The sequence below is a fragment of the Lipophrys pholis genome (genome assembly GCF_963383615.2).
Source record: "Lipophrys pholis genome assembly, chromosome: 3".
NCBI classification, from domain to species: Eukaryota; Metazoa; Chordata; class Actinopteri; order Blenniiformes; family Blenniidae; genus Lipophrys; species Lipophrys pholis.
The window spans coordinates 20,869,491-20,884,357 of record NC_137627.1 but is presented as its reverse complement, the minus strand read 5'-3'; the positions used below and the strand labels follow the sequence as shown (position 1 = coordinate 20,884,357).

The 14,867-nt window shown below is 40.9% G+C and overlaps 1 protein-coding gene across 1 annotated transcript; it reads left to right on the top strand.

Moving 5' to 3' along the window:
* The first annotated feature begins 1,050 nt into the window (after window positions 1–1,050).
* On the top strand, window positions 1,051–14,405 carry foxn1 (forkhead box N1). Its single transcript, XM_080459913.1, has 9 exons — window positions 1,051–1,232; window positions 4,925–5,041; window positions 5,764–6,027; window positions 6,371–6,466; window positions 6,593–6,720; window positions 7,223–7,319; window positions 11,925–12,132; window positions 12,263–12,709; window positions 13,628–14,405. The coding sequence occupies exons 2-9, from the start codon at window positions 5,027–5,029 to the stop codon at window positions 13,939–13,941; spliced, it is 1,569 nt and encodes a 522-aa protein (XP_080316039.1). The 5' UTR covers window positions 1,051–1,232; window positions 4,925–5,026; the 3' UTR covers window positions 13,942–14,405.
* The last annotated feature ends 462 nt before the right edge of the window (window positions 14,406–14,867 follow it).

The window sequence follows — 14,867 nt, the reverse complement described above, 5'->3', positions numbered from 1 at the left end:
GCAAGACAATGAGACTTTCTCTGAGGAGTCCTCTGGAATCTATTCCCACATCACTCCCTTCTCGAGAACTCCATCTCTGGCAGAAAGAGCCTTAGGCAGTAGCTTCACTCCGCAGAGGCCTTGCACTGTAACACAAGAGTTTATTCAACGTACATTTAATCCTCCGTCTCTCTCTGTCATCCTGCCGCACCCTCTCACCGAGGACAGGGTTTGTTCACAGTATAGCTACGAGCTAAGGCTGCTGCTGTTCCTGGTTCGCTGGAAGGATAGGATAGGAACTAACCTGTATAGACATACCTCCTCAGGCATACTCACCTGCAGCCCAGCTTATATCGTCATCACACAGGTTTCCGAAGAACGACAATTCTCCCACATATGCAGCATCTTAAAGTGAGCACAGGAGCTGCCAGGTGCTGCTGAGGTTAGTTTGACTCCTGGTCCCGCAGCAGAAATATAAAGTTACAGGTTGGCTGCCTCTGGTGGTTTGCGGTCGATTTGTCCGTACCAATATCTGGAAGATTGCACATGTTCATGATAGAAATGCACAATTGATCTTGCTTATGTTTACCGACACTGCTATTTGTTTAAATACTCGAAAGTTAAGTGAAACCAGATCACTGTTAAAGCAAGCCTTTTGCCATGGGCAAGTTCAGTAAACAGGGCACGGTGCCCGACCTCTGCCACTGGCTGTGATCGGCCGTGTATCTTATGTCCCATACAAACAAGTAACTATTCAGTCAGGCAGGGAAAGACTGATGGAAGGAGGAAGAGAGCGCTGCCAGCTGAGAGCGACTGCACCAGTAGATTTCTTGGAAACCTGTTGCAGCAGGTTTTCCTTTCTGTATATCTTATTGCTGGGCTAGCCTGGACGAGTGCCACACACACACGCACAAGCACACGCACGCACACACACACACAAGCACGCATGCACGCACCCACGCACGCACGCACACACACACACGCACGCACACACACACATACACACACACAATGAGGATGATGTGTCTGAGATGCCAAAATATGAAACCAACCCATCAACCATTTCCACACACATTTAGACAGTCGATCTATTTGAAGTGCTTCAGTGTTGCGCTGACGGAGGCTGGAGGTGCACAGAGCTACACAGGATATGGATTTCAGGTGTCGACATTGGTGGAAGGTGTAAAAGTTACGGGATCGGACTGCAACTACAAATTTTAAAAAGAGAGAAAAGACTGAAGAAAAAAAGTTTGGTGAGTTGTTGTGAAATGTGATTAATGTTGTTTTTTGCTCCACTTAATCAGGCAGCACTTTGCAGTACTGTGATATATATTTGAGTTTTACTCTCATTTCTTCTGAAATGTATATTGTTATATATATATATATATATATATATATATATATATGTATATATATTGCTTGTAGATCCCTCTGTAAACACAATTACATCATTAAGAGAGCGATACTGTCTGAGTCCTAAGCTGCTTAGTTATTTTGAATGACGTTTTCTTTTTTTTCTTTTTTTTAAATGTCAGCAAAGGCATCAGAATTAAGCCAAACAATTTTCAGTCGAACAAACAGTGCATAATAATTACAACGTGCACTCCCCTGGTGACAATGGTGATTCATCTTACTTTTGGTTTGGCAAGATCTTTAAAATCTTCTGAAGACAATGCAGAGGGTTAAATTCTTTGTATTTTTTTGGGATTCTGTTGATTGACACAAGATGCTTTTATAATGACTTTTCAAACACGCTTCAGGCTTTATGTTTGTTTGATTTTATGCTGCTGACATACGGCTGTACTTTTAAAAACTGGAAGATAAAACTAAAGAATTTTGTGAAGTTTCAGGACATAACTTCCCCAGTGCTTCAAGTTGCCTCATGGCAGAGGGATTCATGACACTACTGATGCCAATTGATGACCAGTGAGGATTTCTCTGTCAAGGACAACCGAACCACAAAACCCCTATACTTCACTCGGGTAATTGAGATAAAGATCAGAAACAGCTATATGCATTTGATCACATGCTGTCAACAGTGGAGTACATTAGAAGTGCCTCCACTTGAATTTCAAAATGCAAACAGCAAGATACAACCTGTCATTATATCAGTGCGTGCGCTCAGAAAACATTGCAACGTTTACACACTGAAGCATCAATATTGAGTTTCTAATGGAGGAGTCAGCTAAATCAAAGTACTCTCATCATCTGCAAATATGGGAAATGCTGCACACACTTGTTTTCAGATTTCTTTACATTTCACGTACAGTTTGAATGAGAGAAAACTAAAAGACGTGACCAAAAACTAAGCAAACATGTGACATGTTTACAAATGTACTTTACACGCAAGGATAATATCATAAGAATACCTGCAACCAACAGAAATGAACTAAAAAGAGTTAATCAAATGCATCAATAAACATTCTTATAAATATGTCACTTACATTATGACCAACCTGACTAATATTGTGTAGATCTGCCGGATTGAAACACACAGACCAGCCTTCACTCCCCTCGAGAATCATGGTCATTTATCCGTCTATGACGCGATGCTCACAGCTTTTATTTTCTTGAACCACTGATGATAGAAACAGACCACCGCAGGCCGGGAACGTCGTACGGGAGCTGCAGGAGAAGCCCCAGGCGGTCGTCTCGCCAGCACAATTTGTTTCTTTGCTCTAATTTTATACTTACTCATATGGCACTTTTAGTTTTGCTAAAATGTTATTAAGGATTTGTGAAAACTGATTAGTTGTTAATCAGTGAAAATGGCAGAAAAACTTTACACACTCATGGCTGCATGGCTCAGTTGTGTTTTTGATTCTCATCGCACTCTGTTCCAGTGTCAAGAGTGTCCTTGGGCAAGGCACTGCACCCCAGGTTTCACACATGGGCACACTTTGGTTTGATGCAATAGATCATGGAAAAGCATGGCTGCTGAGATTTCCTGTTTATTTTCACGATTTAAATGCAACTCTTCTCATGCAGACAAGAGTGAATTAGACTAAAAACTTTCTCCGGGAGACTCGTTGAATTGAAAAAGTGAATATTTGCAGTCCCGTCACCCTTTATCATCACGGATCACATGCCAACAGAAAAAGAGAGAATTACAATAAATAAAAGTGACATTGACTCTTGATATAACAAACTTTAAAACCCACGCACTTGGAAGATGATTAATTCCCTAAACATTTTGGCAGAAGCCACAAAAAGAAGCCACTCCTAAGATCACGGAAAGTCTCTGAGAATTGCCTTCCAGGAACGGTTCTCACTAAAACAAACAGTGGCAACAAAAATAAAAATTTATTACATTCATATTCAAATGAGATACATTTTCTTAGAACCGTTGGTGTATGTTACGTTATAAAAAAAACAAACAAGCAAAACAAAAAAAAATTTGTTTCTGGTCCTGACTTGACAGAACTTTACGGAAGTGTATTATTTCCTGTTTGGCACTCATCGGTGCTTAAATCGCACCTGATTCTGACAATTCTGACTTCACTTTTACAAAACAGACAAATTGTACAGTCCTTTTCAAAATGTACAGCTGATCTGAGTTTTTTTTGAATGAAAAAGATTTTCAGGTTGAGAGTACATGTCCTCGTCCAGTGAAATAAAACGACTAGTTTGACTCAGTTGTTTTGTGACTGCTTGTTCTTGTTGAGTCCCCCCCCCCCCCCCCCCCCCCCCCCCCCCTTCAACTAATGGACGTGACATACTGAGTGAATTAGACTGATACGCACAGCGCTGACAGCTCAGATGATGTGTGACAGCAGCACTACAATAACACAGATTTGTACATATTTGAAAACAGGTCGAACTCTGAGAGACAAAAGTAAGAAAGGAGACACTTTCCCATGCAGCTAATTACTTTTAATGTTCAGTAACAAGTGAAGTAAATAACTACTATTGGTAGACAGCACAGTTTATACATATATGTATTAGAGAGTAAGACTTTTCTCTGTTATTTCTACATTAGGAGATAATATCATTGACGGCTGTTCTCATGCATGTTAGACACTTTCAGTTTGACAGATCTTATAAAGAAAGTTCATACTTCTTGTGCGATCAATAAAAAAAACGCTGCTCTAAAGGGTTTTAACAACCATTAATCACACTCGAACCACATCAGCAGCCATTGTAATCCAACAGTCTCCAGTTGTTGATATAGACAGCTGTGGTTTTCCTTTTTTTGGAACCCCCCCCCAAAAAAAATAAACCAAAAAAAAAAGCATCTGTTCTGGCTGGTGGCGGAGCGGCTGTCAAGCAGACGAGCGCACTTGTTGCCGCAGAAATGAAGAGGAGCAAATCTCTCAACTTTCTCCGTGACACTTTAGCCTCGTTTTACGTGAACAGAAAGAGCTGCGATTGCTACTTGCCCCTATAACGTCTATGACAACACTCAGCACTATTCGGCTTCTCCTTGACCCCACAAGTTATGGTTTGTTGGCAGTTTTTAATGAGCTTGGTTCATGTCGGAGCTGAGGTTTGGCTTTACTGGAAGCTGGGCCACGTGCCTCCCACCTCTGCTGGGATCGGATAACACTCTGGAGTCAGGTCAACCCTGGACTCGCGCACATCCACCAGTGTCAGAATTCAGTGTCTTAATGTATCGTTGCTCAACGGTTCCTCCCGTGCCGGCACTCACCCTGTCAGAGGATGCAGTATTGTGTGTCGTGCTGATTTAGAATAATGTCCCAGAAGATACGATCTCAAAGGATCAGTGAACATAAGAGCTTTTTTAAAGACATCGTAAAGAATCGCTTCCTTCCACTGCTCGTCTTCCCGACTTTAAATCAGCCACTTCACACTTTTGTCGAGGTGTTTTCTAGAAGCTCAGTGAGTACAGAGAAAGGACACCTTTTCTTGTGGGCAAATACCACAGCCTGCCATCTAGTATTGTGATCATATATATGTTTTGGTATCATTTTCATTCTCCGCACAGGTGCAGAGTTTGTGGCAGAGCTTTACACTCCATAAGCCGCCGCAGCAGGAAGTCTTAATCATTGACCCCTCGGGTCAGCCGACTCGACCGTGAACCCAGCAGATGGCAGAATCACAGGTAATTGTTGGTCAACACCACAAAGGACTCCATAAGTGAGCATAATGAATCCACATGACAATAACAAAAACAAAACATTTCATAAGGCGGCTTTAAAGTTATTTTTCCAAAGTCAGAGCAGCTGAAAATATGCACGTTTAAATGATCAATATGTAAATCTTACATGGAAACTGAAACAGATGAACAACAACAAATCTGAAACATAATTTATTGAAAATGAAAATCATTTCTATGTTCATATAAGTTGAAATACACAGGTTTAATAGGTTTAAGTAATCATTCTTAACAGTCTTAATACTAATCTTTGAACCTACTTTTATTCCTTGGCTCCTGCTTTTGATGTTGTGTTTTTATAGTTTTTTTTTATGATTTTAAATTTTTTTGTTTTATTGTTATGCACCTTATCATTTTAAGTTTTTGTGTCTATTTATGTACAGCACTTTCAATGTGGATGTTTTTAAGGTGCTATATTAATATATTTAAGTTGAGTCATAACTACAATTTTAAATGTCTGACGAGAACGATACAAAACAAATTATTGAAGTTTAAGTTTAAGAAGTTAAATAGAGCACTTTGTTAGCTTCACCTTCATCACAAAAATATTTAATGAAAAAAAAAACCCACTAAATATAATTCTACATATACTGGATCTTGGTACATTTTGAAAGAAACCCTCAATATATTTCTTCAGTCCTAATATGTGTCATTTTATCACCCAACAGGACGGCAGCAGCAGCAGCAGCTTCGGTTCGAGGGCAGCAGCTGTGAATCGGAGGCACAGCGTCGACGGGGCCCTTAACTTGAGACCCCTGGACTGTTTCCACCCTTACCGCCGACAGTTCAGCGATGGAGCCGTGGTGGCGGCGGGTCGTCTCCAGCCGTGCTCTCCCTCGTTCGGCGGTCTGCAGGAGGTCTGCAGCTCTCACGCTCAGTCGCACAGTGACAATGTACCACTGCCCTTGGAGCAGTACAAAGGCAGCATTCAGGTTGTTAGACTCATTCCATTCAATTCTGTTTTATTTATAAAACACAAACATCTCATTATTCAGCCCAGCATTTGGAGAAAAAAACACGGTGCACACTTTTTCAACACCATCCAACGCGTCACCTAACATTTTCTGCAATCCAAATAAAGCTCGCTATAAGCTTGCCTGAGCAGTGAAGACATTCCACGACTGCATCGTTAACGCACATAATCTACCTGTGCACAATGGGGATTGTGTTTGGTGTTTCTTAAAAACACAAAAACCAAGCTGTGCTTTTGTCCAGATATTTGGTGGCCTCTCCAAACGGTTCACTTCATTCATGTCTTTTTTTTTTTTTTTGCAGAGTTCCTACTCAGAGCTTCCGACAGCGCCAGCAGAGCCCACGTGCTTTCTGTCTCAGAGTTATTCATCCTACAGCTTAGCGTACCCTCTGCAGCAGGTGAGCCAGTAGGGTGATGTCGATAGGTATTGATGATGACGGTATTGATACATATTTGATGATCTCTTCAGGATTTCTCTCTCATCCTGCTTTCAGATCATGATTTTTTTTTGTGTGATTGCGCAGCTCTCATCCAGACTTTACCCTCAAAATGGTTCCAACAACTCCAAATATTCCCTGCAAAGTGTCTCCACCGCTCCACACCAAGAGGCCACTGCGCAGTCCATTTTCCCCAAGCCAATCTACTCCTACAGGTGACAAAAACTAAACTGAACTGATTCAATCACATATCACCAGGTTTTATTGGTTAATTTTCCTTTATTTATTTGTTTTTATATCAAACAACGTTACTTACTATATGTTTTTCCAAACCTGCAATATAAATGTTTTGCATCTTAAATTTGGCTTTAATCACAAAAATGCAGCACTGTGCAAAAAGATTAAAAATGCATCTCATAAATTACAGTGGGGACATTACATTTTCCCATAATTTAAGTACAGTGAATATTTTTGAATTATTACACATCGTCAATGTGCTTTTGTTGAACCAGTTAACTTATTTAGATAAAAAAGTTTACTGTTAGTTTGTGGGAATAAATTGACAGTGAAGCAACACTGCTTCACTGGCAAGCACGAGTTGAAGACATATTAAAAATTTCTGCCTTACTTACAATTTGATGACATTTTAAAAACAATTAGTGATAATTGATGGATGAGAGCAGTTTTGAATTCTCACTGCCTTCTTTGTCTCTCCAGCATCTTGATATTCATGGCTTTGAAGAACAGTAAAACAGGAAGTCTTCCCGTCAGTGAGATCTACAGCTTCATGACTGAACACTTCCCTTATTTCAAGGTACAATTAACTGACGATACACACTGGATTGATCAGAACATTTACCAGCATTTTAAGACATTGGAAGTGGGACGTTGTACCTTCATGCGAAATGAGGATGAGAGAGCTCCGAGAGACTTCAGGCTTGGAGAAACTCAGATATAGAAAATGCAGGTAGAGGGTTAGGGTTAGCTTTTCATGTAATATGGGAGCCGGTGTTGCAATACTTGAAAAATAGCTGGTAGGTAGGCCTTGTTTTATGTTGCTTTATTTCAGGCATTCTCAAACACACATTAATTTATTAATTTATCAATTTATTAATTTATCAATTTATTAATTTATTAATTTATTAATTTATCAATTTATTAATTTATTAATTTATTAATTTATTAATTTTATTAATTTATCAATTTATCGATTTATTAATTGTGTTTAACATTGCTATTGGTGCATCTTCGTTGCGTATTTACAGTTATATATCCATTGTGTGTAGAGTTCTGTCAAACAGATATTTCCAAGATAGCTACTAGTCTAGTCTAGCTAACCTATCTATTTACTATTTTTGTTCAGCTTGCTAAATTTGGTTGTTGTCGTTTTTTTTCTGTTAAAAACAGAAAACGGTGATTTGGTAAACAAGGTAACGTTGACAGTGAACACGGTGTAGTGGACATGAGAGAGTGACGGGACTGTGGACGGTGCATATTGGAGAGTAGGACGTACATGAGGCACAGCTGACAACAGTCAAGGACGCACATAAACAAAGACACTGCAGGCATGAAACATTAAGCTGAGAAAACAGAAGAAAAAAAATACTTGACATTGAAATCTTGAACCCATGAGGGAGAAAAACATGGGAAAACACACCTGAAAACCAAACAATGACGACATCAGACAGGACAATATAAAAAAAGAGACATAAGATGTATGAACGGTTAAACTCTTTGGAAAGCACAGACTAACTTCCTGTGTTGTGGTTTTCTATGTTGTAAACAAAGAAAAGTTTAGCTCTTAGATCAAAGAGAATGGCAGGAATCCCTGATATGTAAAACACACCCGTCTTTCAGCAATCACCTTTTACATCCAGGAAATAATTGGCTTCTGACCTTCAGCAGACTTTTCAGGTTTTTCTGCCTTACCTTAACGACATCACGTGCGACTGTAACCTCCACCTCCACATTGCTCGTAAATGATTTCTATTGTCGAAATGTTAAAGCAGTGACAGAAGATTTCATGAGTAACTTTTATTTTATTGTATAAAATGACTTAAATGTATTTGTAGTTCTTTGCTTTTCCTTCATTTATCTGTTTCTCTCATGAAGTGGCCAAGTTCTGCATGATTGAAGAAAACCGTGTGAGTGCTCGCGGCAATGCTGGAATTTAATATTGACTTTGTGTGTAAAACCGGGTGACTTCCAACTAACTGATGTGCCTTCAGTTGAATTTAAGGAAAGAATGAGTCACCAGACGGACCTTCACAGATCAGACAGCTCAGCGACTGTGTCAACATTCCAAATGCTGTTAAGATTTTCTAAATGATAATAATACATTTATTTATATTGCACCTGTAAGAACTGTGTTAACTAAGTACACACAAACATTAAAAAAAAGTCAGGCGGGACATGAGGAGACACGCTATCAATAAAATATTAGACACAAATTAATTACAGACGATGACACACCAAAGGCGGCTGAAAAGAGAACATATATAAAATAAACGGTGCATAGTTTCAAGTAAAAACATATCAATGGAACACTAAGACAAGTTAAAAGGTTTTGGATAGCCTTAGATACTCTTAAAAATACCAGAGAAAATTAAATGCAAATTTTACAAGTTTTATCATTAATTAACAAGTGAAGTAACTCTACTACTTTTTAAAGGAGTGACTAATAACTGCATTCATAATTTTTCTTAATGTAAGGGGGGGGGGGGGGGGGGGGGTGGGGGGGGGGGGGGGGGGGGGTGGGGGGGGGGGGGGGGGGGGGGGGGGGGGGTGTTAATTTTAAACAAAATAAGATAGAATTAGATTTAAGCAAGAAAGCATTGATGCCCCTTTTCCACCAAGCTCTACTGTCTAAGTTCTGAATCCTGGTTCTTAGAATATGAGACAAATCGCTCTGAAAATGAAAACACTTCCTTGTTAAACCATCTGGTCGCCTACAAATCGGTCTGCTAATCTGTTAATCGACTGACCGATCGACTCAGATGAAAACCTATCCCTCATATAGTATCCTCTATGTATTATTGATGCATTTCAGGCATGACAGATGAAAAGAGGATCGAACTAATATGACCGTATGACCAAAACGAGCTTGAGCAGACGAGACAAAAATTCAAAAAATCTTTAACAGAGTGAAGCAGAGGTCTGAGCTCGCTGTCATTTCCTGTGAATCTTCCCAGATTAACTCCTAAAACAGGGACCTGTATATCATCCTGTGACTCTTCAGCCTCTCAGAAGCAGCTGTAGCAGCGGTAGCTTTCGCAAAATATTATATAACCTTAACGGCTCATTTTCCCACAAATCGCTTCCTGATTAGATAATAGGGAAGTTACAAGTTCTCAGCTTGAAGAAAAGGCCCCCGTGGAAATGTTACTTAGTTTCATACCCTCGGATCTTCTCATTATAACTGAGAGACGTGGCAGCGGTGGTTGGTAGAGCAGGTCGTCCTCTCCTCCGTCTCCGCCTCGCCAATGATGCGAGGGTGTGTATACAGTACGTGTGTGTGTGTGTAAATGGGTGAACATGATGGATCACGCAAAGCACACTGAGACTGCTCAAGGGGTAAAATGCACTATAAAAGTCTGTTTTCCATTTACTTGTTAGAGTTATTCAGGAATTTAATTTGGAGATGTGATGGCATAATAAAATGTAATCTTTGATTAGACGAGGCAGCTGCAGGGTTGCACCTCAGTTTGAACCCCCGATCAGCAGAAATACTGCTCAATTTCCAGTGGATTCCAGCTATGTACTCATAGGATGAGTTCAGACTCACCTCTGGAAGGAGCTCAAAGACTCACTGCCATTTGTATCCAAGAAGATATCTTATAGATGGCGTCCGTCCAAACAGCTGTCTGTAATATTAATCACAGGCTGCAGGGCCTTAGAAATACACAAGGCGATTAATAAAAGTGGTAATCTGAAAACAGGGTCACAAGAATTTTGCGAACGCAGTTTGGAGGTGCGTCTGGGGAGTTTGTGAATATTGTGAAGTATGTTTAATTTAAGTTCAGCTCAGTGGACACTTGTCGTGGCACGCAGGTATCGCCCTCTGTCAGAGCAGATGGTGGCAAAATGTTTGTAATGTTCCCTCCAGGGAGGACCGGCTGTCCTGGTTTCGTGGGCTGGATTTTAGTTCATTTTTAACAGCTCTCACAATACTTAAACTACTTTGACATACAGACATTGAAACATAACACAGCCGATACCCGCGTCGAGGCCATATTTCTTCAGTGAATTTAAAAGACAGTGGATTTCAAGAGAGGGGAAATTATGGAAACAATACTGTATACACTTAAACATAAATGTGTGTTGTATTTTAATTTTAGTGTTATAGAAATGACTTGTAAAGTCATTGTAGTGCCACAGTGTTTGGCAGTTACCATCTGAGTACTCCTATGATTGCACATTTACTCAAGTTCCTGTGAAGTCGTTGCATAAACAAAGCTGTAGAGTGACTCTCTCTCTCTCTCTCTCTCTCTCTCTCTCTCTCTCTCTCTCTCTCTCTCTCTCTCTCTCTGCTGCTCATTGTGCCTGCGGGAAGAACAAGTCAAACTCTGTTTTCTTTCCACACATGTTGGTAGTTTATTCAGCAGTTTTTTTCCAGCAGCTTCTTTTCAGTTGATTTCACGAATCTTCTCGAAAATGCTTGAAATCAACCTACTGTGATCATCAACGTGACTCATACAGTGCTGATGTCACACAACACCACAATCACGCCATTATGTACATGATATTAAGATTTGCTGATTTCGAGAGACAATAACTGAAAGGGTGACGTTTAGTTCACTACTCTGGTCCAAACTGAAATCTTTGAAAGCTTTGCTATGAATTTGTGCTCAGACAGACACTCGTTTTCCCGGCAGGAGCAATATTTCACAGAACTTCTCAGATAGTAAATGTAACTTCAGTGTGGCAAAATGTGTTGATTGTTCAGTAGTTATTGTTTACTAAACTTACAACAAGAAGCCTCGACTTCACTGATTTTTTAAAATATTGCTCCGAAACTAAAAGAAACACAAAGAGCTGCAAAGAACTGAACAAAATACGGTGAAATGACATACATTTTCTAGTTTTCACACACTTTTCAATCAAATTGCTAAACATTTCTCACTTCCAGCTTCTGAGTGGTAGAATTTATTCAACCATTTGTGTTTTCGAACAGATTTTGGAAACCCAAGACCGCCGTTCTCTGCAGAGCTCGATAATGACTCATTGATTGAATCCAAGTGTGTTAGTGGGGGGAAATTGAAAACATGCAGGACAGTGGCCCTCTGTTACAACCTCTGATTGAAAGAGTCGCAGAAGCTAAGATGTTTACCTGAACCTGCCATGTCTCTTATGACATCCTGCAGCTTCTTCACCTGTTTTCTCACCGTGTTTTTTGTCACGATTCCTTCTCTCTGTGCAGACGGCTCCTGACGGATGGAAGAACTCCGTGCGGCACAATCTGTCCCTGAACAAGTGCTTTGAGAAAGTGGAGAACAAAAATGGCAACTCCTCTCGTAAAGGCTGCCTGTGGGCTCTCAACCCGGCCAAGGTGGAGAAGATGCAGGAAGAGCTGCACAAATGGCGTCGCAAAGATCCCGTGGCCATGCGCAGGAGCATGGCGAAGCCAGGTGAGATGTAACAAGTGTCGTCGTTCAGACGGACAAAACTGCAAATGCTGAGGAGAAGCGTGTTTTTGAACGACTGCGTTCAGTATTCAGAGCATTTTTCACAGCTTTCTGCTCACTTCTCCCTCCACAGAGGACCTTGATCGTCTCCTCGGACAGAGAAAAGACAAAATCAGGTCTTTCCCGCCTTACACGAGCCCAGCTTTGCTGTCCAGAGTTGCCCCTTTCTACAGCAATACCCCTCCATCTTGCTCCCCGGCCCATCTTCAACCAGCAAGCTCGCCCGTTCAGTGTTCACAGTATGCTCACATTCAACCCCCGCAGCCCTGCTACTTACCCCCTGCTGCTGCCGCCGCTCACCCCAGCAACTCTTTCTCCCTGTACTCGCCGTGTGGACAGCAGCCCACAGCCACGAGTCTGAACGCACCCCTGGCTGGGAAGATGCCACAAGCCTACGGCGCCGCCCTGCAGGCGGAATACAGCCTTGGCCCAAGGAGCATGCAGGACTTACTGCTGGAGGGAGACACCAGTTACGACATTGATATGCTCAACCCCACTTTGACAGACCTGCAGCTGCAAGGTAACAGCAGAAAAGAAAAACAAAAAACATGCAGGAAGGACGTGGGAAACCTAACATGGTCGGGGAGAACAGGCAAACTCCACAGGATAATGGCCTGAAATTTAACTGTGCTCTTTAAACACTGCCATGTGACCGTTTGCACTCCTCAAAAAACAAGTGTCTTCCAACTAATCTAAGGGATGGTTGATTGTCTTGAGAAAAATCGGTACATTTTGAATTTGATGGCAGCAACAAACATGGGAGACTGGGAGTGGTTACATGAGCCAAAAGTAACCCGATTAAATTACCCAATTAAATTTGCACTATATAAACACTTGTACAACTACTTGTACAATCCGATTGAAATTATAACCGGATCATAGAGGGTGGTGTATTCTTTGATCATAGTCCATGTTAAATGGCACATTGGGTTACTTCTTACAGTCACAGCTTTGCGTGCATGTCTGTGACATCAGTTCACCTAACGCCACAGTGTGACCTCGTACACACACACACACACCGGTGTTTTGAGAAAAATAGTTGAAAGGCTTGACGGACATAAGGTTTTTGTGGGATTCTGTGCGCATGTCACAAACAGTGCAAAGAATTATGGGATTGATCTACTGAAATTAATCACGTCTTCGTGCATATAAATCGGCACAACATTCCAATTTTTTTATTCAGTGATCACGTAAAAGGGACAATCTGATCCTAGAATTGGAAAGAATTCAATCAAATTGACAAAAAGTGACCATGTAAACGCAGCTAGTGGCTTCGACATGACATTAAAAGGAAGTAGCTGTAATAAATGCACTTAAAAGAGGCGGAGTCTCTCTAACATTGTCTAATCAGAGGAGCTCTTAAGTAATCTATTGAAAAAGTTTCTTTGATGATGCTAAATAATGAGTATAGTGTTCTCATGTATTTCCGTTCCTGCAGGTCACTTGTGGGAGGAACTGAGGGACGATAGCCTCAATCTGGCGTCGGAACAAAACGCCCCCATCACGTCCTTGTGTGTAACCTCCACCTCGCAGGATCACTTCATCCACAACCGCTGCCTGCAAGCGGCGCCTCTGGTCAGTCAGGTGTCGGCTGTGACTCCGGCCAGTTGCTGTCGAGTCGAGTGTGAGGACAGGAAGTCGAGTGTGGAGCAGCATGGCTGCCTTAGCGGACTGCATCCTGTGGTTTATTCAGGAGTGGAGAGCTTGGCGGGGTACCTGACTTCCTGCACCACATCCATCTCCCTGATGTGAACATCTGGGTGCCTTTGTCCTCCCTCACACTCAATGTTGACACTCCTGATTCACCTTGATGCTGCAGCATTTGTTTTTGTGTGATTATTGAACACAACATCTTCTGTTTGTTGCAGCTCATAAATGATTATTTTCTGATATTTGTTTTAGTCCCACTTTTCCTTATTCAATTTAATTTTAAATCTGAAAAAAAGGAAAATAGGTCTAACCGATGAAACTGGACCACACACAGTGAACTACTCTTATATTTAAATTCCTCCCTGTAAACGCTATTATTAAATGTCATTGTGAATTATATATTTATTAACGTTTTTCAAACGGTGTTGTGATCTTCATTTACAAATGTATTATTTCCATTTAAAAACATTAACATTAACTTACGTTTTGTCTATTGTAAATTCATTTTCTAATTAAATAAATGTGACTCATCAAGCTGTTAACAGTAATAAATATATTATTGCATTAATATGTTTCTATGTTCCTGACATTTATTTTCATTTGATGTGTTAGACGGGTATAAAACAGAAACCAACTGATGCAACCTGCGGTCAAAACTGGAGTGTGAATGTCCCATATTATGCAAAAATCCCTTTCTAATGGTGTTCTAACAGTAATCTGTGTCCCCATAGCCTGTGTATGAGGCCCCAGAGGTGAAGAAAGTCTTTCATCTCCCTCACTTGTTTGCTCCACTTTTCAGTGAATGTGTGCTCAAACAGGCAAATCAGAGATTTTCTCTTCATGACATCATCGGGGGAAATAACCACCCCCCAGTACTCACTTTGACCCTCCTACAGGTAGATGAGCGGGCGACATTTTTTCCTCTTGCAAATGCTTTCTCAAAACAGATGACACAGCTCATTAGCATTTAAAGGTACCGACACAGAAACAGCCTGTTCTGAGAGGAGCTCCCTAGAGGGACTTTCAAA

Excerpts from the sequence above, each read along its gene's own strand:
- foxn1 (XM_080459913.1), top strand. Across the intron at positions 6,721-7,222 it reads AAGCCAATCTACTCCTACAG|CATCTTGATATTCATGGCTT; the intron begins GTGACAAAAACT and ends TTGTCTCTCCAG. Across the intron at positions 12,710-13,627 it reads GACAGACCTGCAGCTGCAAG|GTCACTTGTGGGAGGAACTG; the intron begins GTAACAGCAGAA and ends CCGTTCCTGCAG.